Source organism: Mastigoproctus giganteus, chromosome 13 (assembly GCF_048544385.1).
Source record: "Mastigoproctus giganteus isolate SK-2022 chromosome 13, ASM4854438v1, whole genome shotgun sequence".
Lineage (NCBI taxonomy): Eukaryota > Metazoa > Arthropoda > Arachnida > Uropygi > Thelyphonidae > Mastigoproctus > Mastigoproctus giganteus.
In genome coordinates this window covers 31,452,352-31,475,739 of record NC_143587.1, presented here as the reverse complement: position 1 = coordinate 31,475,739, position 23,388 = coordinate 31,452,352, and the positions used below count along the sequence as shown (strand labels likewise).

General features: G+C 35.1%; 1 protein-coding gene across 1 annotated transcript in view; it reads left to right on the top strand.

Annotated features, from left to right (window-relative positions):
- The window catches only part of ncm (pre-mRNA-splicing factor nucampholin), a 178,289-nt gene that overhangs the window by 51,597 nt on the left and 103,304 nt on the right, over nt 1–23,388 (top strand). Inside the window, exons 3-6 of the mRNA XM_090387908.1 lie at nt 1,842–2,773; nt 8,529–8,657; nt 8,745–8,838; nt 14,089–14,217. Of these exons, the coding sequence (XP_090244034.1) occupies nt 1,842–2,773; nt 8,529–8,657; nt 8,745–8,838; nt 14,089–14,217 (1,284 nt within the window). The remainder of the gene's footprint in view (nt 1–1,841; nt 2,774–8,528; nt 8,658–8,744; nt 8,839–14,088; nt 14,218–23,388) is intronic.

Below are 23,388 nucleotides of genomic sequence, written 5' to 3'. Positions count from 1 at the left end.
CAACCTGTCTCTCAGGCTGGGGAAGTATCCTAAGCACTTTAAGCAGGTCAATATAGTTCCTATTTTCAAAAAAGGTGATAAAAATGACGTATGCGATTACAGACCCATAACCTTGCAAAACAGCCTGGCTAAACTCTTCGACACAGCAGTGCACAAACATCTCTTCGAATTCTTTAAGCCTTTTATCGATCAGAATCAACATGGTTTCTGCAGTGGCAAGTCAGTAGTCACAAATTTACTTCCTTTCTGGCAATACACCTCTGAAGCTCTTGATAACCACCTACAAGTTGATGCAGTCTACACAGACATATCTAAGGCATTTGATAAAGTCCCGCACGAACAACTTCTGGAAAAACTTAAGCTATATGGCATCCGTGACCCTTTGCTCTCATGGCTACGCAGCTATATTACGCATCGTTCCTTGAGCGTTATCATCGATCAAGTGAACTCAGACTGTTTTATACCACTAAGCGGAGTACCACAAGGCTCTCCCTTAGGTCCTCTTCTCTTCATTGTTTTCGTAAATGATCTTCCTTCTTTCATCTACACCTCCAATGTTCAAGTTGCTCTCTATGCAGATGATCTTAAGATCTACTCAGCAGTGAAGGAGACTACCGATTCTCAACAACTTCAATGTGCTCTCAATAAATTCTCTCTGTGGCTATCTCTGAATGGCTTGTCTGCTAACCCCTCGAAGTGCAAAGTTATCTCTTTCTCATCTTGCAGATCTCCACAACTAATGAATACGAAGTATAGTATTAACTCTGTGATCATCGAAAGGTGTGACCAAGTTAACGACTTAGGGATTCTCTTTTCCAGCAGTGCTAAATTCGATGCCCATGTCCTTAAAATCACCAGCAAAGCATTCAAAACACTGGGATTCATCAAACGGAACACATACAAGTTCAAAAACTACAGATATGCGGTTATCCTTTATAAAACTATTGTTCTGCCAATCCTTGAATTCAGTTCCCCCATCTGGAATCCTCACACAAAGACTTTAATTAACAAAATTGAAGCAGTCCAAAAAAACTTTATCCGTTACCTTACGTACCACAATCCTCTATTCTATCACTCAGTGTATTATGAATCGCTGTGTGATTACTTTCATCTAAGGCCTCTGTGCACTAGAAGAGTTACTGCTGACATCGCCCTCCTAGCCAAAGTAATCACTGGAATTTATGAAGCATCTGATATCCTGAGTAAAATAAACTTCAATGCTCCCTGTAGACAAGTCAGGAACCTTACACCGTTTCGCCTTGACTCTGCCAACACGGACTTAATGAAGTTCAGTCCACTGAACAGAATCAGCAAATCAGCAAATGACTCTCGCATTGACTTCTTTGACAACTCCCAATCACTGATGAACTCCATCCACAAGTTTGCCTCTTCACTTAAACTGCAAAGTGACTAGCTCACATCTAATTATTGTAGCTTATTATTTGTTATATTATTTTTCTATTCTCCAACGGATTAATTATTACTTGTTTTACCGGTAACTTAACTTAATACAATCCTCTTTTGTACATATGCTTTTATTGTTTGAATCTATATCAATGTTTATCGTCCTGTTGGATTTCATATTATTGTTATTATGTTTATTGATCTGATCTCAGATACACTGTTAATGGTTACCTGTTGTGTATCTTTTTATTAATAAAATAAAATACAGCACACTAAGAATTTGAACAGGGTAATTGTGGGAATATTTGTTTTTCTCTGCATATGTGCTAGTAATTGTAGTTTTTCATTGATTTATCATAATAAATTATGATATCATAATCTTGAAAAATTTTATTGGAAAAAAAAATATGTGTAATATAATTTAATTGTAATTTCAGCATAAAAGGAGGCACAGAAGTCCAAAAAATGTAATAGAAGATAAATGTATTACTGAAGAGCATAGTGACTATAGAACAAAGAAAAATATCTCTGAAAATTTTGATGATATTCACAGGAAAAAAGATTATAGAAGAAAACATTTTAGAAATGAATCTGTTACTAAATCACCACCACCTGTTAGCCTTGTTAATGACTACAATAGTGATTCTTGTTCATCTGGTGATGACCTAATTCTTCATCCTGAGGGTGATGGATTAATTGACTCTACCCCACCTCATTATCAGAATCATTTTCCTGACAGGCAAAGAGATGTTTACTCAGATAAAAAGAGGGACCACACAAAGGAAAAATCAAAACACAGGGAAAGACATTCACGAAGTTATAGGGATATATCTAAAGAAAGGGAGTCACCTGAGAGGAGTAGAGACTACTATAGAAGTAGGAAATATGAAAATAATTACATTTCTAGAACTGATAGAAGAAGTGATAGAAGAATTGATAGAAGAAGTGATGGTTACAGTGATGGTGAAGAGAATGATAGAGAAAGAGAAGAGGAGTATAGATTGAGAAGACATTGGAATTTGGAAAGTAATTCTAGGATGAAGAGAACTAGTGCTGGACCAAGAGATGATGATACCTATACTAAAGAAAAGGAGTGGAATTACAGACAGTTTAAGAATGCTGACAATTCCAAATTACGTGATCCAATACTAGAAAAAAGTGAAAATTATGTGAGACGTGATAATAGTGAGGACAGACTCCAAAAACAGAGTAATAAAAGTGCAAATGATACAACACATTTAACAGAATCAATTACAACTAAAAAAAAGGATGACACCTCTGGAAATAATTTGCTTACAAGGACTGGAGGTGCTTACATTCCACCAGCCAAGTTGAAGATGATGCAAGCACAGATTACTGACAAAACAAGGTATGTATATTGTAAAGGTAAAATAAAGAAAAAAATTGCGTAATTTAATTTAATTGTAATTTCAGAATTAAAGGAAATATTATCTAATTGTGATAAATTCTTGTTTTATCTCAGTTAGATAAGCATTATTAATTAGGAAGATCTATGGTTTATGTTATATAAGAATTAGGGTTTCTCTTTGTATGCACCTTTCTTCATCCTGGAAAAAAGAAGATAATTCCCAGGATTTCAGGGAAATCCAGGAACTGGTGGTATGTTAAGAAAACAGTAATTTTTTTATTATTTGGCGATACAATTCCCTTTTAGAATTGAGAAAATTAATTACTTATGTCTAGATGACTATTCATACATTTAAATACTTGAATTGTATTCACCATCAGTGGTGGCTATTTATTATTTATTAAACAATTTTTATCATGCAATTCATCAGAAAAGGACAATTAAAAGGCTAAGGATTATTTTTATTTTAAATAATATTCTTAAAAAACAAACAATTGATATCACTTAAATGAATTGTCAGCTTGGTTATAAATAAACCTGCTGCAGAAAAGGCTCTTTCTGATTCAACGTATTGTAAACCATTCCTCCAACAGAAGTTGGAGGAATGGTTTACAATACATCAAATAAATTCATGATGTTTGAAGTTCTGTTCCCAGTTGTCTAGAATAATAACAGTTTTTTTTTTTTTTTCAAATGCTTGTTTAAAATCTGAGCCTGACATGAAAATGTTGAATGATGCATAGTTTTTGCCTTTGATTGTATTACTACTTTTTAATTTGTCTTTTTGTCTTTTAGTGTCATGGATTATACAATTTCTTGACTTTCCTCTTCTTTTGAATGTTAAGAGCTAGAGTGTGATTCGCCTTCATTCAAAAGCCTTGACAATATCATCTTTACAGATTCAAATAATGATTTCTTATTTGGTAAAGTAGACAAACCAGGAGTAGCTTTGCAAGTTTCATATATTTTTCCAATTTTTAAACACTAAATCCAACCAAAGTGGTATTTCTTGCCAAATCCAAATATTTTCTTGGCATATCCTGATTTTTGTTGAATTAGCTCATCAATTATTAAAAGCAAATACACCCTCAACAGTTAGCAAAATTGCATCATGGTTACAATTTTTCTGCGCCAGTTTTTACTGGTTGTAGGACTTGATATCAATAAGCACATCAAGTTCTTCATTAATTAGAGGCTGCTTTTCTTTAATATCAATCAAAGCTTTGGCAGCTGCGGATCTTATTTCTAAAAATCTCCCAAGCATTGCCAATAAACTGTTCCGAGTTTTGGAATTAAAAATTGACATCTTTTCATGATCATGTTCTGCTTTCACATAATTTTGTAAAATTTCATTCTTGAGTGGCGACTTTCTAAATAATCTTACAGTTCTTCTAACCTTATTGAGAGGTTTCATTAATATCTGGGACCATTTTAATGCTTTCTTCATCAATGTTGTAGATGCCTTCATTGATGGCAATTTGATTAATTTTCTCAGTTGCAGTTAGCTCCTCAATGTCAATTGCTATGCTCAACTCTTCACCTAACTCATGTTTATCTACTTAGATAAACATGAGTTATGCTCAACTCTTCACCTAACTCATGTTTATGTGATTAGAGGCTGCTTTTCTTTAATATCAATCAAAGCATGTTTTGGTATAAAGAACGTCGTATACAGCAAGAAGTATTCCACGAGAATAACATACATGATGTTCGCAACCCACTAGTTTTCCAAATTTAATCATCATACTGGCACTAAATATAATTCTGCAGAAAATGTTCCAATAATTTGTACCATTTCTAAGCTCCAAAATTTGGCTTCATCCACATGAACATTTACGTTTAGGTATCTTCTATTTTTCAAAGACGAATATTCATCAAGAGATGTACTAAACCTTGATCCTTCTTTTTTCTTTGCAGAAATTTCATTTTTAACTTTGGTCAATGATATCATATTGTTTATATATGACATTCATTACATCACTAGGTTTTGCAAGATGTGAATACTCTTTGACTAGTATTGCCTGTCTTATAAAATTACTTCTTTTAATTGCATTTACAGAGAATCCATCAACAGCAACAAGTTTGCTAACAATTTCTTCTAAGGTTTCTTTTTCCTTCTTAGTGAAATATGTTAATAATGTTTGCTGTCATTTATAGAAAGGCGCCTCCGTAGCCAGGTGGGAAGGAGCAGCAGTGCATAGCACACGCTTCTTGATTAGACCGGGGTTCGAGCCCATCACCACCAAATACGGAGGATGCAGAAAGGTCAAGGGAACGACCACCGCATATTCCCAGAGCAATATGGCCTTAGTTGCTGATGCTCCTAAAAACCAAATAACAAACAAACAACAAACATTTATAGAAGTGTTTTCTTCAAGTGCTATGTGCTTACAAATTCCACTGCCTGTTGACTCAGTCAATTTATCTATTAAGTGCTTCTTTTGTAAATGCCAAATTAACCCACTTATGTACCAGCCTTGGCACAGTAATGTAGGACCACACTTTTTACATTTTGCACTTTTTTCATTGGAATTCTTAATAAAATATTGCAAAACAAATGATTTTGGATCAGACATTGAGGGGTTGCATTACATCACTAGGTTTTGCAAGAAGTGAATACTCTTTGACTAGTATTGCCTGTCTTATAAAATTACTTCTTTTAATTGCATTTACAGAGAATCCATCAACAGCAACAAGTTTGCTAACAATTTAATAAGTCAGTAAATATACCTCACAATATAAATGATAGATGGCAACTTAGAACTGAATCTGTTCTAAGTTGCATTACATCACTAGGTTTTGTAGGAAGTGAATACTCTTTAACTAGTATTGCCTATCTTATAAAATTACTTCTTTTAATTGGGCAACGTTGCTAGAATGTCAAAGCTTAACTATTGTACCACAAGAGTAAAATTATTATTCTTTGTTCAAAAATATCTTATTCAAGAAATAAGTATAATTTTCTGTATTATAATGAGTAACATTAGCATGCCTTTCTATTTTGGATATAGGAAAAATTAAAATTCTGGTATTTCCCTGGATATTTATCTAATTCCTGGAATTTTCAAATCCAATAAAACAGTCAGAATCCTGGAGAAGAAATCCTTATAACACATCCCAGCCAGATTTTAGCTCTGATTAAAGAGGTTTTTAGCTCTTTAATCAGAAGAGATATGATTAAAGTGTTTCAGATTTTAAACAAATTGAGAAAACGTAATGATAATGATATTCTTACTGTTTCTTGGACAACACACAAGGAGATATAAACTTAAATTGAGAAAGGATGGCTACAGGAAAATAGTATGAAAATTTGCTTTCAGCCAGAGAGTAACTGATGTTGGGATGTTGTGGAAGTGTGTAGTTTTAATAATTGTAAGAAAAAATTAGACATCTTATTAGAGGGGATGGACAAATGAGGTGGGTAGCATAAGTTTTTTATTTTATTTATTTATTTTTGGCTGATACTGTATAAGCTTACATCATTTGCCTTGAATACTACAAATATCAACTAGTTTGCTACTTAGTGCATTGATCTCATATTGGGCTTGTACATCATTCTTCACTTACTGAACTGGTGAAATACCACCACTTTGCTTATTGGAGGCTTGAAGTGGTGAAACACATGTTTAGTCTCTAGAGCAGAGTTTCCGGCATCTCTCTCCCCCCATACTTCTCCTTCAACCCATGCACAGTAGTAAGTACTATAGGTTTTGATACCTTTCGTGTTTGGGGTTTTCATAAAAAAAAAAAAATATATTTTGGATATATCTTATCACTAGGTTCAGTTCTTTGCTATACCTGTCAGCCCACCAATGAGATCCAAAAAAAAAGGATTGAAACCAGGGTCAGGGTAGTGGCATACACTTTAAATAAAAAAGCAATATACTTCTCTATTGGAGCAGTGCTTTTTATTTAGAGTAGCACAATATCAAAACTCATAGTTAAGTATCTCCACAATATAAAATTGATGCACTAACTAGCAAATGCAGTTTGCTCAATGTTTTGTACAGACAGAGGCTATGCCCTGCACATACAATGTCTTTTTATAGCTTTCATAGCTTAAGGCTTTTACCCTGGGAAATTATTATTATTTTATTAGTAGTAGTAGTGCAAATGATGCAAGGAAGCATGCAGCTTATACAGCATCAGCCAAAAAAAAAAACCCCACTCTTCACTTCATCTGACCATGCCCTCTAATAATATGTCTAATTCTTCCCTAAATTTAACTAACCACCCATTTCAACGACACCAGATTGTAGTTTGTTTCAGTTACTCCCTGGCTGAAAGCAAATTTTAGCATATCATTTCTGCAGCCATTCTTTTTCAATTTAAATTTATGTTCCCTTTTATGTGTTGTCCAAAAAAAGAGTAAGATTACCCTACTGCCATTAAGTTTACTCAGTCTATTTAAAAATCTTAAGAACTTTAATTAGGTCTCCTTGCAAGTGCCTAGCTTCCAAGTGCTGTAATTTGCACAAACAAATTCTTTCATGGTAGGAGTACCCTTTTGTGTCCTTCACTAATTTGGTTGTTCTTCTCTGCACCCATTCTAAGAGATTCACATCTTTCTTAAAATGAGGCTTCCAGACCTGTATGCAGTACTTAAGATGTGGCCTGACCATTGCCTTATATATTGGAATAATCACATTCTTATACCTGTTGGCAAAATTCCTTTATATCATTGACAAAACTTTATGATCTGTCCTGACAGCCTGTCTGCACTGTCCAGAAAATTTTGTTGGACTATACAGTTAACTCTAGGTCACTTTTGTTCTCCTTCACCTTGAGTGTGTTACCACCTAATTGGTATGTTAGTCTGGGATTACTGCTGCTCATATTGCATTTGTCAATGTGAAACCTCAGTTTGCCAATTACCACTTTTCATCCGATCTGCCTAAAATTTTTTAAAGGGTTTTGCTGTAGTAGCGCCTTCATTTTTGTTATTAGCCACTCTGCCAACCTCTATATCATCTGCAAATTTAGACAATAAGCATGATATTCCTTCATCAGTATTGTTAATAAATATTATAAAACAGTAAAGGCTGATCGCCAAGGGTCCACTAATAACATTAGTCGAAGAAGAAGAGCAGCTCATTTATAATCATCCTCTGTCTTTTTCCTGCTCAACCAATCCTTTATTCATAGCAGTAACTTCCCTCTAATACTATACTGGTACAATTTGTATGACAGTCTTTTATGAAAAACTATTTTAAAAAAAAGCTTTTCTGAAATCTAATTATATGGTGTCAAAATTAGTTTTTACTTCTAGTTCTTTTGCTACTGCATCATAGTAACTAATGAAATATGTCAGACAATTCTCAGACATGTTTATATAGGATCCTGAAATTCATATCTGTATTGTCAGTATTTTGAAACAGCCTTTATTCAAAACTAACACTCTTTTAGTAATGTTTAAGCTTAAAGGGTGATATTTGTACAATTTATTCTTAAATGAAAACTAACAAACTTCCTTGCAAGCTTGAAAGTCCCAGAACTATGGGACTAACTATGGAACTAACAAGAAAATTCCTTGGATAATTTTCATCACTGAAAATTATCTTTCAAAATTATTACTTTCAAATTATAAAATTATCATTTGAAACAACAAATGCTGCTTTGTTGTTAGTGGGAGTTGAAGGTATACAACTACCTACAACTTTATTTTTAAGGAGAATTTATATATTAAAAATTTATGTCATGATGTTTGTATTTTTATATTGTAATCACCTAAGTGCATTTATTATTTCTTTTTTAGTGTAGAATACCAGCGGATTGCTTGGGAATCTTTGAAAAAAGGCATTAATGGCTTAATAAACAAAGTGAATGTCTCAAACATTGCACTTATTGTGAAAGATCTTTTCAAAGAAAATGTTGTTAGAGGAAGGTAAGATTTGATGTTTCCTACATTTACCTCTGCCATTTATACCATATACTGCTTTCAATTAATTTTTTTATTTGTATATTTTTACAGAGGTGTGCTTGCCCGTTCTATTATGCAAGCCCAAGCAGCTTCTCCAACGTTTGCCCATGTTTATGCTGCTTTAGTTGCTATCATTAACACTAAGGTAAATAGAACTTTTTAAAATTTCTGTATTAAAATAGGTACTAAAATAATGCTGATAAAAATAAAAGGATACAGTGTAACTAGTTAATATTACTTTAATATTCATTAATTATTTTAAAGCATATATTTTCTTTTGTAAAACAGTGCATTATCTTTCACAAAAATAATATTAAATCATTATGAATCCCAATGACAATGCCAAGGATTAAATGATAATTTATCGTTCTAACAAAATTTTAAAAAAATAGCATGATTCTTCATGGTCTTAAGATTCCTTGGAACTTATTTTAACAGCCCAGCTCATCTTCTTTTTTTTTTTTTTTTAAATAATGAACTTTAACATCACCTCATAATATTGGTCCTTGAGGTTGTCACAGACATTCTCTCAGATTTGCCAGACAAGCTGCACTTGGTACCTGGCAGTCTAAAACACTGATGGAACTGATATTCAGGTGACACTCAAGTCAAGTGGACCCAATTTCGGCGAAGTCCGGACGGTCTGTGACAGCCAAATCCTCTGCTTGCACCTTCACAATTATGGGACTATTAGTAATCCTGGGTATAACCTCCATGCACAAGTACATGGTGAGTGACCACCCAGGTGTGAACCAACGTAAACAGGGGTCGAGGTGTGGCACCCACACCACATGAAGGAACGCTGCCCCTCTATGTTACCAGGCAGTACTAGATGGTAGATGACTCTCATCAACCGGTGCAATACCACCACTTTGCTTATTGGAGGCTTGAAGTGGTGGAACCCATGTTTAGTCTCTAGAGCTAAGTTCCGGTCAACCATTACCTATCTCTTCCCTCATGCAGTATGATCGATGACTTTTGAGGTTATGATGAACATCATGGCGAGATCCAATATTCCTTAAATTTCGATGGTACAGCTCTAAAACGGTGTTTGCAGGCCGGCCACTAGTTAGTACACCAGACCGAACCTATTGGTAACTCTCTAGGAGGCTTCCGGATCAGCTAGTGTATAATCTTGTTACCTCTACTCTGCCAGATAGTGACTGGAGGGAGTCCGAGTAGTGTGTATGCGGGGAGCATTGTCGAGGCCACGTTATGTCAAGGATCTGGGTATATTCTTACCCTATGTACGCCATATCCAAAAATTTCATTACTTCATACAGCATGTCCCACCCACTTTTTCTTACTATTGAATGCACCATGAATTGTCAAACTAATAGAGCAAGCTTATCTGCAAAAAGATCTAAACCTCCCAAGCACTTCCTAATTCATTTCACAAATATATGTAGTCTCAATTCTAATCTCAACGATGTCCATTTCCACTTGGTCTGCCAAACCCCATGTACTTTTTTCTGACAGAATCTCAGTTATTGGTTGATTCAACTACTGCTCATCTCAGATGCCCAAATTATTCGCTGTATGATTCCTTTCGCCTCAAAGGTGGTACTTGTGCATATGTCCGTTCTGATATTCTCTATCAGAGACTTGGCAAATTGGAATCTCCTCTCTTTGATCTTCTCTGGCTTAAAATCTCTCTACCTCATTGCGTCAAATTCATCTGTTGTCTCTACTGTTCTCCCAATTCCACTAATCACTTGGAGCTCTTTGATTTCCTCTCTTTGCAACTTGACTTTCTCCAGTCCAACTTTCCTAACAGTGAGGTAATTTTCCTTGATGATTTTAATGTTCACAACTCCAGCTGGCTTCCGTTTTCTAGCCACACCGACCCAGCTGGTCGAGATGCTGAGGCTTTTGCAATTACTAATGACCGTGCACAGATTGTTCATTTACCTACAAGAATACCGGACAATCCTAATCATACAGACAATACGCTTGATCTTTTTCTCACAAACAACCCTTCTAAGTACACTGTCGAAATGAGAGGTTCTTTAGGCACTTCAAATCACAACTTGATGATTGTCTCTTCTCCAATGGAACCTTTATCTCATGGCTATTCTCAACCTCGTGTTGTTTGGCATTACAAGAATGCAAAATGGGATGACCTGCGAGACTTCTTTTCTTCTTTTCCTTGGTCATATTACTGTTTCAAAACTTCTGATGTCAACGTTTGCTCAGATCGTGTCAGTGAAATTATTCTTGCAGGAATGGTATCCTTTATCCCACACTCCACTTTAAAATCTCGTCCTTTAACTAAACCTTGGTTTTCCAATAAATGTGCTAAGGCTGTTCAAGAGAAGAATGTTGCATATCGTAATTGGCTTGTTTCTAATTCTCCAGTTTCATTTTCTGCCTACACCAAAGCTCGCAACAGTTGTAAAGCAGTTATTAATCAGTCCAAACTGGAGTTTGAACAGGTTAAGAGTAGAAAACTTTCTTCTTGTCCTAATGGTAGCCGAGCATTCTGGTTTCTTGCCAAAGCTATTGGCCGCAACTTTTGCCCATCTCTGCTCCCACCTCTGTCCAAACCAGATGGTTCTGTTGCCACTTCAGCCAAGGATAAAGCTGACCTGCTAGCATCCCATTTTTCTTCCAACTCATGTATTAATGATGTTGGTAAAACACCTCCCACCATTCCCAACACGCTCCATTCAATGCCTCCTGTGGTCTTCCGTCAAAAGGATGTCAGAAGGATTTTGACGAATCTTGATGCTAAGAAAGCTCCAGGTCCTGGTGGTATTTCTCCACTTGTTCTCAAAACCTGTGCTCCTAACTTACTCCTATTCTTTGCCGCCTTTTTTCACTTTCTTATTCCAAAGGTGTTTTTCCTTCTGCTTGGAAATTTGCTCATATCCAGCCAGTTCCTAAAAAGGGGGACAAATCCCTCCCATCCAATTATCATCCCACTGTAATTACTTCTACTATTTCTAAAGTAATGGAGAAATCAATTAACCGGCAACTCTTAAACTACCTAGAAACCATCCGTCTGATCAACGATCGCCAGTATGGATTCCGTCAGTGTCGATCCACTGGTAATATTCTGGCTTATGTTACCCATTTATGGACAAATTCAATGGAAAAGTTCAGTGAAACACAAGCAGTTGCTCTTGACATCTCAAAGGCTTTTGATCGTGTTTGGCAAAAGGTCTTCTAAACAAGCTTCCATCGTATGGTTTGCCAACTGTTTTTAGTAATTGGTTATCCAGTTTTCTCTGTGATCGCTCACTGAGGGTGATGGTAGATGGCTCTCTGTCTTCTAACTTCTCCACTAATGCCGGTGTCCCCCAAGGTTCAGTTCTTTCCCCCACTCTTTTCCTCTTGTATATTAATGACCTTCTTCCATTGACTGGAAATCTTATCCATAGTTTTGCCGATGATAGCACATTGCATTCCATTTTCCATTTTGAGAAACCTTATCCTGCTCAATCAGCTTCAATTTCTCGAAAATCTGCTACCAATTCCTTAAATGCCGATCTTCAGGTAATTCTCCAGTGGGGCAAAGACAACTTAGTTGATTTCAACCTTTCTAAAACTCAGCCTTGTCTTATATCTCGCAAAAAGGATTCTTCTGCTCCTATGCTTATCTTTAGTGACATTCTGATTTCTAGGAAAAATTATATATCTCTTTTGGGGATTACCCTGACTTCTAATCTCTCGTGGCACAAGCACATTACAAATATTGCTTCCTCTGCATCTAAAAAACTTGGTTTTCTCTTTCTCTCTCGATGTTACTTTTTTTCCAAACAGCTGCTCACTCTGTATAAATTCCAAATCCGCCCTGCCATAGAATATTGTTTCCACATCTGGAGTGGTGCCCCCAAAACCTCTCTCAGGCTTCTTGATTCCATTCAGAAGAGGACAGTTAGGTTAATTAATGATTCATCTCTAACAGAATCTCTCCACTCACTCTCTCATAGACATACTGTTTCTGCTGCATGCCTCTTCTACAGATACTTCCATGGGCACTGTTCTTCTGAATTGGCTTCTATAATTCCCGCTCTCTCTTTCAAAACTGTCCGAACACGTACCGCCACCAGCCAACATCCATTTACTGTCCAACTTCAAACTCACCGAACCAACTTTTCATCTTCCTTGTTTATTCATTCAACTGCCGTTTTCTGGAACAATCTTCCTCATACGTATTTCCTGAAAATTACAGTCTACAGAAGTTCAAGTCCAATGTCAACAGATATCTTCTTTCGTCTTCTCAACCTCCAACCCAAGCACGGTACTAAGTACTATAGGTTCTAATACCTCTCGTGATTGGGGTTTACATAAAAAAAAAAAAATAAATAATAATAATAATAAAATAATTTACCTGTTAACACCAGTGTTAACAAGTAAATTATTTTTTCTAGATTAACTTCCAGATTGACTGAGTTGACAGAAAGAATAGAAGCGTTTAGCTGCTATGCATTTCGTCATGATTTATGTAACAGACTCAAATATAACTGAGTGAGCTCTATCTGATTAGGATGGTGCCTCCGTAGCCAGGTGGGCAGGAGCAGCAGTGTGTAGTACACGCTTCTTGATTAGACCGGGGTTCGAGCCCAAATACGGAGGATGTGGAAAGGTCAGGGAATGACCACAGCATATTCCCGGAGCAATATGGCCTTAGTTGCTAATGCTCCTAAAAACTCAATAACAACAACAACAACAATCTGATTAGGAATTCAATTCATTAAATATTTTATCATAATAATTTTATCATAATAGCAACACAGTTTATACTGATATTTGTTGGAGACTGTTTTATACTTGTGAAGCACCTTGTTATCAAAAGTTTTATGTGCATAGAGAGATCAAGTCATACTTGCTAGCAGTTCTTTATGATGGTATAGTGGGTTTATCACTTGTTTGGACAGTTCTGAATTTAATTTTTATCAGAGATTGGGGAATTCTTAAAGTCCTCTTCAATTGAGGCTGTAGTTAGCCATTCTCAGGAAAAGGAAGTAGGAATCTCCCCCCCCCCCCACTATGAGTTGTTTTAGGTTTTTCAGTCATCATAACGTATAGGTGGCCTGTGAACACACTTTTACAGACCTAATATGCCATTACAGTATATCTCAAGATGCTGATGCACTGTAAACCCAACAAAAACTTTGTTAAAAAAAAGTTTTTAATCTAAACTACAAAATATCAAACTGCAATAAAAGGCATAACCAAATAAACCAAAAAGTTCCTTTGCATATTTTATCCTGTTTTGATTGCTATTCATGAAATGTATTTTAAACTACTATAAAGAAAGATTCAAAGAGAACTTATAAAGAAAAAAACAATTCATAAATTTATAATGGTGTTTTCCCTTCTTAAAAATTCTGTTTTGAGTCTAAAAATTAATTGATGATTGGATTAAAATACTAGTTTTTCTTTTCAGTTTCCTAACATAGGGGAGTTAATTCTTAAAAGGTTAATTGTCCAGTTTAAAAGAGGCTTTAGGAGAAATGATAAACCATCTTGCTTGTCATCAAGTCATTTTATAGCCCATCTTGTTAATCAACAAGTTGTGAGTATATTATAACTTTTAAAATAACTTCTTTTAATGAAATATACACACAATCATCCCTTGATTTGCATGGGAGTTACACTCCAGGAAAACTGTGAAATTCAAATTTGCACAATGCGAAACATAATTTATATGAAATAATAGGGTTCCATTCTTGTACACAAAAAAATGAAATAAAAAAAAGTTGCCTTTATTCACAAAAAATATTTAACAACATTTTATAATTGTTTTCATTTATAAAAAAATAAAAACAAGTCCAAAAAATTTTGCTTGGTGATTTTTAAACTAAATTCATTGCTTCTTTGACAGCTGTCTTGATGTGATAAACTTGCAACAATAAACGATGCTTTTTTTTTTTGGAAAAATTAGCTAAAGTTGTTTGCTTACTAGCATGCTGTTTTTCTCTGTATACAGCAGACTCTCAATTTACTGGGATCGGTTTAACTGGGACATTTCAAGACTCCAAATAAAATAAAATAAAATCAACCAGAAATCATAAAATTCAAGTAATAACTAGAATAGGTATAAACAGCTGTTTTGCAAGTTGTAAATAAGCGACATGCAGGGTGTTATAAAGTCGTCATTGGGAAATTATTATCTTGCAATCCTCACTGTCTTCACACCTGATGCTAAAAAAAAAAAAAAAAAAAGAGAGAGAGAGAACAAATGTTTAGTTTGTTTTAGTGCATCGCTTTGATTGTTGTTTCATCGCACAGCAAAGAGAAAAATTTAGTTTTGTTATTTATGACAGGCATAGCAAAAATTTTTTTGTTTAGAAATTGCGAAAATGAGAGTAAACGCAAACGAGTTGTGCTTCGTTTTTAACAAAAACTTGAAATTATTCCAAAGTTTGAAAATGGTGCATCCATTAAATTTCTAAAGAACCATTATAATGTTGGTGACCAAACCATGCATGAAATTGTAAAAAAGAAAGGAAAGCTATTAGATTTAAAATCGACATCGAAAAAAATAAAGGGAAGCATCATATTGGACACGCGAATAGTGCATGGTAAGTTTTTTATCTATCGCCATATTTTTTATGTAGGTTGCTGAACATTTTTGGATATACTGTAGTAAGTCCCCGACTTACGTAACTTCGAACTTACGTTAATTTTTTTCACTCAATTTTTTTTTCTTTTTTAGAATTGTAAAATTTAAAACAGAATAATAATAATAATAATAATAAGCAATCAATAATGACTATCACTGCATGCACAAATTGCACAAGCAAGCAAGATATGGAGTAACAAGCTTAAAAATAGGAATGAAGAGAAGATTCTTAAAGGTTTTTTTTTATGACTGAAGATTTCAGTGAAGGGGACACACATTTCATCATAATAATGTAAAATCCCACAGAAGGCCTTGAATGGGTTCAGCACGCTGAATTCTGATGGGATCCTTCCACTTGTTCAGATTACGAACCTAAGGGGGCATAAATTCAAATTAAGAAAGGACAGATGTAGAATAGATGTGCGGAAATTTGCCTTTAGCCAGCGGGTGGTTAATTGCTGGAACAAACTTCCATCTGTCATTGTGGAAGTTGATAGGTTGAATAAATTTAAGGAGGAACTGGACAGGCATTTGAAGGGAATGGTATGATTTTTTTTTTTTTTTTTTTTTGGCTGATGCTGCATAAGCTCATACACTTGCTTTCTTGCATCACATGCCACTACTACTACTACTACTAGAATTCCAGCTATCACAAATGCAATAAGATCCAGCTTAATACCCATTTATAATTATATGCACTAACAGAAAAGCCCAATAAAGCCCGGAAAGTGCAAATTGTTTTTATTGTTTTATGGCAGTGACTTGGAGAAATGTGCTTTAGTAAAATGTGAGTCGCGTGGGGTGATAATAGTGAGTTTTTGCCTTAACCCTGTGAAGTTCTTTACAGAAAATTTCATTTTGACCATTATTATGGTGCCAACTAAGAGAATAAGTGACAGCAGTACTAGTAAATCTATCAAAAAAAGGAAAACGATCGATTCACATCAGAAGATTAAAATAAGGATGTTTGAAAATGGTCAAACATGAACAAGTATTGCGTGGAATTTAAATTTGTCAGTGTCAACAGTGAACACAATAATAAAGGAGAAAGACAGAATACGAGAAGCGGTGAAGGGATCAGCACCAATGAAGTCAACTATAATAACCAAGGCTATGAAATACATATCAGTTTTTACTGTACAGTTTCTTTCTTTAATGTTTTCTTTTCTTATGTACCACTCCAACAACTTCACCGCTGGCCCCAGATAAAGTTTTTAATTGAACTAATTAAAAATATATAACTATTTTTCTATATATAACTAATATATAAAAAAATATATAACTATTTTTCTTCATTCTTCTGAGGATATTATGTAGTTTTTGTAATTTTGGCATATCACAGATATAGGAGCAATATTTTATTAGTCATTCCTGAGTTACGTAAAACTCGACTTACATAAGAAGTCCTGTAACATATGTCGGGGACTTACTGTATTTTTGGATTAACCGGGAAATTGATTATTTCATTTTAACCATCTATCCCTAATTCTTCATAAGGAGGTAAAGCTAATGATAGAAGTCTACAAAATTTTGAACTTCTCTCCAAATTAGGATCCATATCCAAAGCGTCTTGGCTAATCTGATTTGCAAGTTTTTAAACCCAGCTAGTCTTTTTAGGGTAACTTTTTGTGTGTTGCTGTCTCTGCATTTAATTCCTTGTTTTGTCATTTTTGTTATCTTTTTCTTCAGATTGTAATAAATTATCATCCACTGATAATTGTTCAATATGAGCTTCAAGGATCTGCTGGTTCCAGGTCTTCAAATCCCTCTGCACTAATCATTTTTTTCCAATTGTCACAATCTCAACTGCTACATCTGGCATTTTGACTGTGGCTTCTACAATGCAGCTTTCTGGCTAAAACTTTTTTTCAGGCTTCTTTCATTGTTGAGTTCTTAAGTTCATCCCAGCCAAATTTAATATTTTTTACAGCATCAAGAATTTTATAATCTGCCAATAATCATGAATTGAAGGACTGTTTGTTCCATCAGTAGCTTCCACCAATTGTGAAAAAGATCTTAGATAATAAAGTTTAAAGGTGGCTATAATACCTTGATCCATCAGTTGTATTTGCTAGAGCTTATTTTGAGTATTTAGAATGTCAAAATAAGGCGCCTCCATAGCCAGGTGGGCAAGAGCAGTAGCAGCAGTGCGTAGCACACGCTTCTTGATTAGACCAGGGTTCGAGCCCGTCACCACCAAATATGGAGGATGTGGAAAGGTCATGGAATGACCACCACATATCCCCGGAGGAGCAATATGGCCTTAGTTGCTAATGCTCCTAAAAAAAACCAAATAACAAATAACAATGCCAAAATAAAAAGAAATTATCTTAATAAAAAGAAGAAAATACCAACAAAAACTACTAAGAAATTAAAAATACATTTGTTGGAAGACGAAAGCACTAAATTCCTGTATGAAAGTCGATTGAAAGATAAACTCAAATCAGATGAAAGTGATAATGTTGAGGAAATCTGGTCAAACATTAAAAAATCAATTCTGGGAGCTGCTGAAGAAAGTCTTGGATATAACTGGCTAAGAACTTGGAATGAAGAATTTAAACAAACAATCAATGAGAAAAAAAAGACATATAAACTGTTCCTACAAACTAAAGACCTACATCTACACATAAAATATAAAAAGTTTAGAGCAGAAGTCAGAAAACTAACCAGAAGAATCCGACGAGATGACTGGGATAAATTTGTTAAATCTTTAGAACGTGATATCACGACCCCACAGAGAAGAGGTTTTAAAATTTTTAAGAAATTACAACTAGACACAAATGATCAAATGAAAACCAACTCCATCTCCCAAGCAGAATGGAAGCAACACTATTCTAAACTATGAATATAACAATGGAAGAACTAGAGTTAATATTACAAAAATCAAAAAACCGAAAAAGCCCAGGCATAGACAATTTGAATGTAGAACTATTTAAATATGGGAGCACCTTACTAAAAAACGCACTACTAAAATTATTTAACATCATATGGCATAAGCAACAGATACCCAAAGATTAGGAAACAGGAATAGTAATCAATTTACACAAAAAAGGCTCCAGAAATAACCCTAACAACTGCTGTCAACTGCTGCAAAGCTATACTCTAATATACTAAAGAATAAACTTAATAAATACAGTGAACAGTTCTTAGAAGAAGAACAATGTGGGTTCAGAAAAGGGAGAAGCACAATAGATGCCATTTTCTCACTACAACAAATTTTGGAGAAAAGAAGAGAATTCAATCTACCAACATTTCTGCTCTTTATTGATTATGAAAAAGCATATGACAATGTAAACCGGGAAAAACTTTGGCAGATTCTACGTGAAGAAAATATCCCAACCCAACTCCGGAAAGCGACCCAAAGCCTCTATAAAAACTCAAAAGTCTGTATAAAATATTCTAATGGCCAACTATCAGACCCAATGATAGTTGGCCATTAGAATAAATGAGTGAAACAAGGATGTGGTCTATCACCAAATTTATTTAATATCTACATCAATAAAATTTTTAAAGAATGGAAACAAGCAATTAACAACGGAATACAGTTGAACAACAGGAATAAAATCCAAACTATATTATATGCTGATGATCAAGTTATAATTGCAAAATCCCAAGATGAACTATAGATAGCAGCAAATGAACTTAATAAAATAGGTAAAAAGTACGAGATGAAAATCTCCACCTCAAAAACAAAATCAATGGGATTATGTGGAAAAAACATACAAAGAGTCAAAATTGTTATTGATGATAAAATAATAGAACAAATGTCTGACTTCACCTATTTGGGAAATTTAATTTCAAATGAAGGGAAAGACATTCACGCTAAACTACAAAAATATAATAAAATGAATGGAACGATTAAACGCCACTTCGGAAAACAAATGACAACTGAAACAAAATTACGACTGCACAACATCACTTCAAAACCAGCCCTCTTCTACAGCTATGAGACTTGGGTCATAAATAAGAAATATGCACACAAACTAGAAGCAGCACAAATTAGATTTTTAAGACCATTATTAAGCTTTACAAGACTAGACCACCAAAGAAATTTAGATATCTGCGAGAAATTAAAAGTAGATAACATAGTAAATGACATAAAACGGTATTAGGAAAAATGGATCAGCCACATAGAAAGAATGAACCCAGACCAGATCCCAAAATTAGCCTTTAACTACAAACCTACAGGCAAGAGAGATGTTGGTCAACCAAGACAACGATGGCAAGATCAAGACCGCCTCCAAGAGCTACAACGGAACAGGTCTTAAAAGACCTAAGCTGGACCAAGTTCATGATGATGATGTATTCGCTAGAAGAAAGGTAACTTTCACATTTAGGTGAAGATCAGGTAAATGTGCAAAGCATTGTCAAAAATAAGCAAGGTTTTGAATGCTATGTTTCTCTTCATTCAGTATTTTTCTGCTTTGATGCAAAAGCAATTTAAAATCCAGTCATTGAAGATTTTAGCTGCATCCAGGCTTTTTTGCTCAATTTCCATTGAACTGGTAAGGAGCTTATTGATATTCCTTTAAAAGCATGAAGATTTTCTGATATATAAATTAGAAGCAGTTTGCACCTAAAGTCACTCTGTGAATTGCCACATAACAGAAGTGTTAACTTGTCTTTTGAAACTTTGAAACCTGTGGAGGTTCTCTCTTTTGAAATGAATGTTTGGCTCTTGGCATACACTTCCAAAATAAGCTGACTTCATCAGCATTAAATACTTGACTTGCTAGATAGCCTTCGTCACAATAATATCCTTTAAAGTTTTTGGATGTAATGAAGCAAACTCCATATCATTACTGACTGCTTCGCTCATTAATTTTAGATGTGAAGTTAAAATTTTCAAACCAGCTCTTTCTGGCTTGAAAGACATCTGCATTGGATGGACCAGCTTCTTCTTCTTGAAAGTGATTAAAATGTTGCAGAGCTTTGATGCTGAGCTAAGAGGTATTCTATTTTGATTATGATCCTCTATCCAGAAAGCAAGTAATTTTTCAGTTTTCTTTATTATAGGATGTCTCACTTTTTTAGTGCTTCTTTGCAGCCAGTGATGTTGGAGCAGGTAACTTAATTTTTAACTTTCTCAGCATTTTGTCTAATTCTTCTTATGCTAGATTCATTTATGCTGTATTTCTTGCCCAATGCTGCAATCTTTGTGCCATTTTCTAACTCCTTAATGATTTTTAAACTTTCCTTTAAATTAAAAATTTTTTTTTTGTTGTAGCTTTCTTCATTTTAGGCCCTTTAAAATAAACATACTATACAGTATAGTTAAACACACCCAGCAGTGAAACTTACCACGCATTCCAAAATTTCAGTAGATACCTGACCATGCAATAGCAAAATTTCAGTAGATACCTGACCATGCAATAGCAAAATATTGCAGTAAGGAACCACACAAATTGAGGGATCACTGTACATTGTTGTTTTATTTATTTATTTATTTTATTATTATTTTTTTTACTAATTGCATTGGGTAACATATAGTATATAGCTGTTTAAACGTTAATTATTAATGTTTAAGATTTATTACAAGTGCTACCCATCTCTATTGAAGTAAATATAGGTAAAATGAATCAATATACTGTGAAGCTTATTTTAAATATTATTTTAGGATTCTGCAGTTAAAATGGCTAACTTTCGTTTTAAAGATTGCTAGGTTGTAATCAGGATTTGTACTAGTTGATAACCCAGATTGATGTCTAAATTAGCATTCATTTTTGCTAAAGCTTTACCAACTCAATTTGGTTTTTATTATTTTTGACTTATTGCTTTTTACTTTTTTGTTGACTTCTATATATGTTTCACACACTCACATTTACTGTTTATAATGTATTAGGGTTCCATGGAAGATTTTGATTTGCTAAAAGATTTTGACTTCCATAAGCCAAAAAAAAATTTGAAAGGGTTGCATTCTGATGCAGCATTTTCAGAACTTTTTTCCAGAAAGGTTGAACAAAAAAATGAATGAAAAAAGGTTGCCTGCCCCAGATAGATCTGCAGCGGGCAGCATTTTGGCACTAATAGGCTGCATTCAGTTACTAACTTCATGATTTTGGGATATATAATTAACAGATTAGAAAAAAAAAGTGCATGAGTACATTTATAAACATATATAGACATAATTGTTACATTTTATTCGATCTTGTCATATTAGTTTTACACTTATTTTAGTCACTAGTTTTCTTTTATAAATTGCCAAGCAGCACCTGCTGCTTGGCAATTTATTAAAGGCAACTAGTGACTAAAATATTAATAACACAGCCACCATAATGAGGAATATTAATACTACGATGTTTTCTCCACTTCTGAATGCTTCTAAGATTTTGGCATCAGCTGCTTCAATGGTGGCTAAGCCTCTATTTTCAGCTGAGTATTGGCCCTTAAAATGGGCCATAAATAAGCATAAGATTCCCCAGAAATAGAGGACTACAGAAATGGAAAACTCCTTTCATATTTGACAGCTTACAGTACTAATTGAGATTCAGCATCCACCTGTGCTGGTGGAGGGGCACGCAACTGGCCCAGACTTCAGTGATGTGTCCCAACTTTTATCTCCTTTACCTGTCTGATCATTTCCTGCAATATTGGCTGCTCCTTCTGGCTCAGTCAAGAATAAGACATATGGGCAAAGCATATATTAGCCTTGACCTTCTCTCCTCCAGATTTACCTTCAAATTGAACTGAGAAGATTGCTTGACTGAGAGGACTTAGCTGTTGGATGAAAACGAGCTACTTAGATTTTGTTAATGTTCACTATCTCCACCTGTTGCTGGGCTGTTTGATTATGCTGTTTAAGACAGCAGGTGTTTCACTTATGGAATAGCCAATAGCAGTGTTCTGGGGTAATGCTAATCTAAAGTGTGTCGGCTGCGCATGCTTTGCAGTATGCAGTAGCGTTGTTATTGTAATATATCATATTATAAGACTTTTAATATTCCTTATTACAAAATTCCTTTCCTGATGTACTAGCTGTTCACTCCAAATTATTATCACTATTTGCACTAACAATCTCTATTTAATTAATGTGTAATATTTATGTAATAATACATTGTATTATTATTGTTTTGTATTGTATCATTCTTTTTGTAGATAGGATGTCTCAAAAATATTGGTACAAACGTTTAGGGGAGGTAGGTAACATCTAAAGAAATGTGAATCGTATAGGAACCCATAACCGGAAACGTCACCATAAGTCGGTAGACAGTGCTATTCATCAGTTTGCAAGAGGGAAAATTTCTGGTTTACTCATTCAAGCAGTAGTCGCTGCACGAAGAGCATGCATCGATATACAAACTGTGAGCTGGCAGACATGCACCTAGTGTATGGATTAGCAGAGGGCAATGGACGAGCCGCTCAACGAATTTATGGAGAACGCTTCCCAGACAGACATGTACCGGACCACCGTTTGTTTGCACGTGTGCATCAAAATTTGTGCGATTATGAGTCATCGAATGTGGTCTGCCTGCCACAAGTGCAGGCAGACCATTTCGATGCAAACTCCCGCCATGGAAGAAGGTGTATTGAATGCCGTCCAGAATAATCCTACTACCAGCGCATGTGCCTTTGCCTCTGCCTTAGGAGTGTCTCATTGCAGTGTACAGCGTGTCTGGTACGACGATTCCTTACACCCCTTTCATCTCCAAAGGGTTCAGTTACTGCTCCCCCAAGATCATCCTGCACATGTGGCTTTTGCGCAGTGGTTTCTCCAAGAAAGTGTTCAAGACTTGAATTTTCCAGCCTATGTTTTGTTCACGGATGAGGCTTATTTCACTCGGGAAGGTTTATTCAATCAGCACAATGCTCATGTGTGGGCTCACGGCAACCCACACAGTGTGCGCCCCCTTGCGGGACAACATCGCTTCGCAATAAATGTGTGGGCAGGTACAGTCGGTGACTGCTTAGTCGGCCCATACCTGTTACCATCCCGCATGAACTCCGCTAAATATCGAATCTTCCTTAAACAAGTTCTACCAGGGTTACCTGACGATGTTCCAGCAAATGTGAGATGCAACATTTGGTTTCAACATGACGGGGCGCCTGCCCATTATGGAAGGTGTGTTTGTGAACAGGCTTTTTTGGCGTCGATGGATTGGCCGTGGTGAACCTGTTGCCTGG